The following is an 8601-nucleotide window of genomic DNA, read 5'->3' as shown; positions in this document are numbered from 1 at the left end:
TTTTTTTTTTTTTTTTTTTAAAAAACTTCAAAGTTACTTTGATTTCTCTACCTGTCTGAACCCCCAGCCATTTTTGTCATTTTAAAATCCAATTTCCTATTTTTGAATGTTTTTTGTTTTCCTGCTGTGGTATTGAAAAAAACAACACAAATCAACAGGGGAAAAACTTAGTATGGCTGCATTTTAACCACTAGTCTTCTGAGCCAATTCAGAGACTCACTGAATTCATTTCAATTCCAACTTAAGAGGCTTCCAGCAGAAAATGTCTCCCTAAATACTAGTATAACCATTGCAATTTGAGCTTACTTAAGGTGAGAAAAAGGCCATTAAGACCCTGTATTAATACTAGTGTTTTTGATAAATCAGCATACTACCAACTTTGTGTTAAAACTCCTGCCAAGATTATTTAATAGATTTAAACAATGCATTTCTCATTACTTCAATGCATTTACTTGGTTCAGAATACTTCTGTATCACTTGATTCACAGTTTCCTGCTCTGTAGTTGGCACAGGCCTCTTAGCAACAGGGTATTATGGTGTTAGATCTAACAACCCAGGTAAAAGCTTCCAGACAGTAGCAAGGTTTTTTCCAAGCCAACAGTAGTGATATCATAATGGAATCCTTCCACTACTTAGCCTGAATAGTTCACTGCAAATATAAAGTCCTTTCCTGAACCCAGAACAGGAAGAAAAAAAACACACTGAAATGTGGACATTAGGACACAATTCTGAGTTTCTTCCCTTGCTTCTAGCATTTAAAACTGAAAAGCTATTTGTAAATAAATTGTTAATGTTCTTTTCACTAAATCAGTGGAAAATTAGGTATAGGAAATAATGGAGCTGATTTCAGAATTCATTCAGTTTTTAAGAAGTTGAGCTTCTGTCTAGCCAGCTCACCAATCAAATCAATCAAGACTGGGCCTGTTTGAATTTGTCTAATTGAAACCAACACAAGACCTGTTGAAGCAGCAAGTAAACTGGTAAAAATATGTACTGTAATAAAGGACAGATGTAAAAGAGAAAATGTTTACCAGGTTAAGAGAACGACAATTCTAATTGTGCTCCCGTTTTCCCACTAACAAAACAGTAAGCTTTTCATTCTTGACAAAGTGTATGCTTTTCATATTTGAAGAAATGATATTCTGAGCAAGTGATATGCAGTTCAACAAAGACAACTGCAAACTGCTGCACCTGGGCAAAAAGAACCACCAACACACTTGCAGGCTGAGGGATGACCTTCTCAGCAGCACAGCAGTGAAAAGGGATCTCACAGTTGAGTCCAAGATGAACATGAATCGTCAATGTGACCAGGTGATCAACAAGGATAACCTCACTTTATCATGCATTAGCAGGTGCATGATGAACAGGACCAGGGAGGTGATGCCTCCCCTCTCTGTGGCACTGGTCAGGCCGCAGCTGGAGTACTGCATTCAGTTTTGGGTGCCACACTTCAAGAGGGATGCGCAGAATCTTGAGGGTTCAGAGGACGGCCACTCGTATGGTCAGAGGCCTGCAGGAAAGGCCCTGTGAAGAGAGACTGAGGGATCTAGATCTCTTCAGCCTGCGCAAGACAAAACTGAAAGGTGATCTTGTGGCTGCCTATAAATTTATCAGGGGAGGGCCGCACGGAACAGGAGATGCTCTGTTTACTAGGGCACCCCCTGGAGTAACTAGGAACAACGGTCACAAATTGATGGAGAGCAGATTTAAGCTAGGCATCAGGAAGAACTTCTTTACGGTAAGGGTTGCCAGAATCTGGAATGGGCTTCCAAGCCCTACCTTGGGGGTCTCCAATAGGAGACTGGACAAGCACCTAGGTGGGGTCATCTGACCCCCAATGCTCTTTCCTGCCCAGGCCAGGGGGTCACCCTTTACGCCCACTCCCCACCTCCCCCAAGTCTGAAGACATCACAAGCCAGTAATTATACTAATATTTAAGCAGGAAGACAAAACTACTAACTATTTATTAAACTAGTCTCCAGTAGTGGCAGTATTTCCAGCAATTACATTTTATGTAAAATTTAGAAGGCCAATTATAATGTTAAGACTTAACCCCCCTTTCAATATGTCTTCCCAAACAGCACCAATTTAAACAGCACTCTAAGAAGCTAGAATGTGTGTTCTTTTTCAAACAGGTCACTATTGTATGTCTATTCACTGGCCAGTTGAGAATGCTCTACTGATAGTTCAACAAGATGAACCTACCACACTTCTGTAATTGATGTGATCTTAATCTAACCAACTCAGATTACAAATGTCACTTTTGAAGTATACTGATGGTAAAAGCCGATAAAAACCAGTACATAGGCTGCAATTTTGTAGATTTTGGAGCACATACCCTCTCATTTTACAATAGGACATGGCTGTTCAATGCTGAGTTTCCTGCTACAAGATATGGGTAGAAGCAGAAAACTCCCTCCATGCAAACAATGATGTGTTACATCATATTGTTCTTTCTATTGTTTTGAGCCTTATGCTTTATTTAATGACAGACTTTCAGTACTAATATTGCTGCAAGGTAAATAATGCTATGGAACAGTCACCTGAATTCCAGTTTTAGAACACCATCAACAAAACTAGTGACTTTTCCACGAATTGAATGCTGGTGCCATAGTGCAACAAGAATGAACAATGCTTAATGTTTATATATACTGGACAAAATCGGGAGTGATGGCAGTAAGAAGCATGTAATTTTAATAAGCTAATCTAATTTCATTAAGGAGCCAGGGATGGTAGATAAGTGGGAAACAGGAGGATAGAAATCCTTATATACAGCTTTTTCCCCACCCACTACACTGAAGACAGCCAGAGCTCCTGGCTAAGATGAAGGCAACTATAAACAGATATGTTCAATTCTGAACACATTTTAATGCTTACGGTTTACAAATTAAAATTAAATTAAATTTACCATATATTTGATAACATTTTCAAAATCTACACACACAGAAATTAAATGCTTAAATGGTATAGTGTTTAATATCCCTTTGTTTCAACAATGACCCTATTATTTTGTGACAAAGAACCACAGTAAGTAAAGAAGCTGTAAAGTAACTATTAAATCATACTTTGGATGGCAGATGCACAGCAAATGAAAAAAAACCCATGCTAACAACTATCAGGATTTTTGTTTAATAGTTCATAATGTTCTCTCAACACCAAGGCTATGTCTACATGGCACGATGCAATGTTGTGTAGAGGTACTAAAAGCACTATGGTTGGAGTACTGGCATTTCATCTGCACTAATAGACCTTGCTCTGAAAGTATGGACAAACATACACCTGGAGCACTGGGGGGAGCTGCTGCTGTTCCAAACTGTGCAGGAGCTGTCACACTGTATACTTCAACCAGAGTTACAGTTGGGACAGTTTAGCTCACCTGCATCACTACAGGTTCCTGCTCATGCAACACAAAGCGTAACAGCTGCTATGCAACCCCAGCCAGCAATTCTCCCTCCCTGCTTAAGCTGCCTCCAAGAGTATGTTCGTCCATACCCTCAGCTTGTTTTAGACTACGATTTGGAACTGCATCATGACATACACTTACACATACACAAAAGATGCCACTTAAGGTATGTTTGTATAGAAAAGTACCTTGTCCCCTGAAGATTCTCAGCTTTACAAGCCATGGACCACATCCTGGCAAGCCTTATACCCCCACTGAACTCAAATTATAACAAGCACTTTGACTGAGAAAAGCTTGCAGGATATGGTCCTACATACAAGCCGTTCAACTGTCACCACAGACATATCACTAATACTGGGGTGGTATGCTGCAACTGGTTGTTAGCGTGCAGCAAATCAACCTGGAAGTGAATCAGAATACTTACTTAAAACTGAAACCAGGTAGCACAACACAGAATTCAGGGGGGCAGGAAAGTAATCATTAGAACTGGAAGTTGAGGGCATTAAGTCTTGTGAAAATGGAAATTGATACATATGCAAGATTTTACTTTATCCAAAAAATGACATCATCACTAGTACACTGCTTGAAGGATCCATTTAGCAGTACCACGCAGCTCAAATGCTATATAAAAGTGAATATCAACAGAAACGTATTCAAAAAAGTTTATAACATTTATTTTCCATCTTTTGATATATAAAAAGTATGTTAGCTGCCTGTTTATGAATTAGGATGAAGTCTGTACATTTGTCTCCTTTTCCCAATTATAAATTTTTCCTACTTTACTTGTTTATGTAATGACCAGAATAAGAGACAGGCACACAGGACATTACTTTATTATTGCTTTTTTCATAAACATCATTGCTGCAAAAATGAAATGCTGGAGAAATTCAGTATATCAAATATTTAGCAAATTGGGAGTTTACTGTGTTAGATGGGTCAGTTAGAAACTACCCGAGGAAGTCATCTACATAAAAGATGCATATTATTCAACTCTCGACTGACAGCTCTCTCAGAAACCACTCTGCCTTGGAGTTTTATAAAGTATCGATTTACACAGCCCACATTTCCACCCCACCCCGCAGAGGCAGGGTATCAAAATTAACCTGTGCGCTTAAGGCAGTACATAGGAATTCATTGCTGTTGTAGACTTGCCTACCAATAATGGATCCAGTAGCCTTAATGCAGTAGTGAGGCAATATTTTACTATATAATAGGTTGACATTTAAAACCAAAGAACACCAAAAACCCAGGTGCCATTAAATCGTCTCCTTACAGGCTCTTGCCAACATTATTTCCCAGAAACAGCTATGGGCCCAACACCAACATTTTTAATTTTCTTTTGAAAAATTCAGTAGATTTAGCAGCTCATTACAGAAATGTGACCCAAACAGCTGATTTAATCCAAAGAGCAGCACTGAGAACCTGTGGCCAAAGCACAGCTTTACACAGGAAAGAAAAGATGCTTTAGAAATGTAAAGCAGTGCTGTGTCTTTACAGCAGGTTGGCTCCCCTCACTGCTCATGTGGCTCAATCAACTATTAGCTTTCATTTTCTATTCAGAATCATTCAGGAGCAACTTAATGATGTTAATTATATTTTTCAACAGTAAATCAAAGTTGGTTATTGAACTGGAAAGGAAAAGGAGGCCCAAACTGGAAGATGACAACAGAATGAAAATCTTGGATTTAAAATACCTACATTTTGTTGCAAGCAGAAATAATCCATTCATACTTTAAAATGTCTGACTCCTAACATGGACAGATATTGTAGTCTAACAGTTAAATCTTACTGTGATGTTAAAAACCTTTGAAAATGAAATAATGAATCTCTCTGCTTTTTTTTTTTTATAGCCAAGAATTAGCATTGTTAATATTTAACTCCATAAGTCACTAAACTATAAAATTATATGGGGGCGAGGCTCTGAAGGCTCTACAATTCAACTTCTTTGGGGGAGAACTAAAAGTGTTTTAATCAATTAAGTGAAATTTCTCTTTCTAAAACAGGAATCCGTTACTCCCAATATTATTATACAGAGGCAAGAGGGATTGGAAGGTCTGACAACTGGGTCACCTTTAAGGTGCAAAAGTTAATGCTTTAGCCTGACAAATCATGGCATGTTCTCTCCTGGTTTCCTTGTTCCAATAAGAATGGGAAAAGTAGATTTATGATGAACAGTGCAATCTTCAATTGCATATTAAATATAAAACTTGTTTTAGTATTTTCTTAGAGATAATCTAGCTATTTTACTATATCTGCATATATGATGCAAAAACAAATATATGTTATTTCTTAAAGTAACTTTATAAAAGCAGACTTTTTAAAAAATGTTCTAGCCATACACTATGGTCGATTTAAAAAAATCACTCCCCACCCCAATAAAGACCAGTCGTAAGAAAAGTGTCCACAACGAGGTAGACAAATGGCTCTTTGTTGTGAAGCTCAGCAGAAAAACAATGCCAAATAAGGTCCCTCTCTCCCCCAAAAGGTTAAAGATATGATACTTGAAAAGCAATCCAAATTCCAGATATTTCAATTGTTCAATTCTTGGCTCAATCTTCTAATCACAAAGTAGGTTCAACAAATGTGGTTTAAAAATCTGTTATGGTATTAAATAGTAACAACAACAACAATCTTAAAACACCCTTAAAAAGCCGTTCTCAAAACATTTTAATTCACTGATACAAGTAGTATTATGCTCCCAATAAATTTAAATACTGAAAGCTTTTTCTTTTATTTATTAAATTAATACACACAAAATAAGGTTCTTTTTATTTATTGTCAAGTTCAGATGCATTTTTTTTTAAACTTATGGACTTAAACGCTTCTATTTCTCTGCATTTCCTTGCATTTAATGTACATGTTGTGAAGAAATGGCAAATGTACCTATAAATTAACTAAGTACTTGGTGTGTACATATTTTTGCTGATGGCAGTCTAGGCTGCCTGGATAAGCAACACAGAGCTCACACATGTGCTGTTAGTGAGAAGGTCCATCTATACTTGCCTTCTGAAGTCTCTGCTGGTTTTGAAGCCTGGCCAACTAGTAGTCTGTGCCAAAGAGACTTGCTGTGAGGTTGTTTTTCCTCCCCCAACACTGCCAAAATTAATTCAACAGTTCATTCCTTCCCCACTCCCCCATTACCGGTTTTCCTGATGAAAGACAGTGCAGTTACACTCTTTAAAAAGAAGAGCCAGTATTTCCTTCAAAATAACAACCTTCTTCATTTTACAGTACATGAAACTAAAGGTGTATTTGGAGAAAAGCAAGCAAACACGCACACATGCAGCCCCCCCCCCCCGAGAATACGAACATGAAAGTCTTCACCATTTCATTCAGCGGCCTGCTTTATTTAGCTCACTTATTAATCCATTTTTAAAAGTTAATTACAAAAAAGAAATTAATTATTTTAGACAATCCAAACCTTAAACAAGAATTACCTCTGTGGAACTTACCTTTTCTCAGCCTGAACTTCTCAAAACAGGCTGTGTCCTCCCCACAAAATGGAGTCTGTCTCTGGCCAATTTAGGTTTTGATTAGTTACCCGGAATCAAAAAACCATTCATTAGCAAATAGTATTATCCAAAATTCATGTTTCAGATTGCTACATCATTCTGTAATACATGAGCTGTCTATCAACTTGCTCTTTCAAATAGTGGGATCTTAGGTTACTCTCTCTGCCAAGCTATGTTTCCATTTATCAAACTTAACAAGAAAAAAAAAATCAAGACATTAACAGTAAATTTAACAGTTTACATATAACACATCATTCAGAAATCTTGTTTTGTTACACAACGCAGCCCAACCTAAATAAGAACCTACTCCATCAGAAAATACAAATTGTTAACTACTGCTGCTCAGCTGGTTAAAAAAAGCAATGTTAGAAAAAAAATGAACTCATTTTCAAGAAGGTTCAAAAACATATTCATAAATTCAGCGTTTTGATCAGCAAGTAACCAACCCATAGGATGAACACCAATTCTACCATGATCCTTCATGAAGCTATTTTTAAAACACATACATGTAGCTTTCTGAATTCTTCATGTGCTAATCTTCACAAAAAGTTATGACCACTTGCTGTGCTCCTCTGACGTATTTATGGAAGATGTTTGTGAAGGTTCACAAACAAGAGGGGAAAAAATATGTAAACCAACAAAACCGATTTTAAGATCAGTCTTTAACCGCAATCCCTCCACAAGCAAACAAAAAATAAGAAAATAAATGATGTAATGAGCAAAATGAAGGTAGTAGTAAAAGCAGGACACCACATGCCATCTCAGTATGCGTAAGTGGACCATTTTACTCTCACCTTTATCCCGGTCATACAGTAAATCTTCTGTTGAGCATGGACTCCCATCCTGAGATTCAGGAGGGCAAAAAGGTGAAACACATGGTGAATGGCTGCTGCAGCTACTGCTGCGTTCTTGAACAGATGGAGTCTGTGTATCAATGCTACGTGTGCTACTGCTACGATAGTGAGCTGGTAAAGGTGCTCTTCGACCATCAGGTATATCCAAGGGCTGAAAGAGAAATAATACTTTAGAACTGGATCGCTACTGTATAATCTTAAAGCCTTTTGTTTGCGGAGCTCTTAATAAAGAGAAAGGCTTTATAAGCTGCCTTCAAAGAACCTGTACTATTTTCATTTTTAAAAAATGTAATTTTTTAAAGGAAAAAAAGGTTCCTTTTGTACAAAGAGGAAATATATATACTATACCAGGCTTGTCCAACATATGGCCTGCGGGCCACCATGCAGCCCGCCAAGGCATTTTCTGAGGCCCGAGATGCTGCGATGGGAAACAGAAGTGAACACTGTTTACTTTCGTTCCCACCCCTTGTCCCTCCCCCAGCAGCCTCCTAACAGCTGCTGAAGGGCTGGGAAGAGACAAGGTTCCCACACGCACCGCGTCAGCTTCATGTTGCCGACGCGGTGCATGTGGGAAGAGGAGTGCAGACCCGGCCTGCCTCCTCCCGTCCCCAGCACCACGTGGGGAAGCCACTGCTTCCCGGCCCGAGTGACTTGCCGCTCCCCACACACAGGCAAGAGGCAGCCCGGCTTGGCCGCCTGGCCCTGGAGCGCTGGTGGAGGCGCGTGGGCAGGTGCCTCCTCCCGCCAGGTTGTCAGCATTGGCCGCGCCGTGTGGGGTGGCCACAGGCTCAGGCGGAGCCTGTGCTCACTGTGCCCCGAGGTGTCGCCCAGC

The 8601-nt window shown here is 39.0% G+C and overlaps 1 protein-coding gene across 1 annotated transcript in view; it reads right to left on the bottom strand.

Moving 5' to 3' along the window:
- Positions 1-8601, bottom strand: part of GLCCI1 (glucocorticoid induced 1) — a gene marked incomplete at its 5' end in the record, with an annotated part of 95980 nt that overhangs the window by 6749 nt on the left and 80630 nt on the right. Inside the window, one exon of the mRNA XM_019507979.1 lies at positions 7710-7920. Within this exon, the coding sequence (XP_019363524.1) occupies positions 7710-7920 (211 nt within the window). The remainder of the gene's footprint in view (positions 1-7709; positions 7921-8601) is intronic.

Source organism: Gavialis gangeticus, unplaced genomic scaffold, assembly GCF_001723915.1.
Source record: "Gavialis gangeticus isolate Ggan-Ray unplaced genomic scaffold, GavGan_comp1, whole genome shotgun sequence".
NCBI lineage: Eukaryota > Metazoa > Chordata > Crocodylia > Gavialidae > Gavialis > Gavialis gangeticus.
Note: the sequence above shows the minus strand (reverse complement) of the source record. Positions and strands in the feature narration are given on the sequence as shown.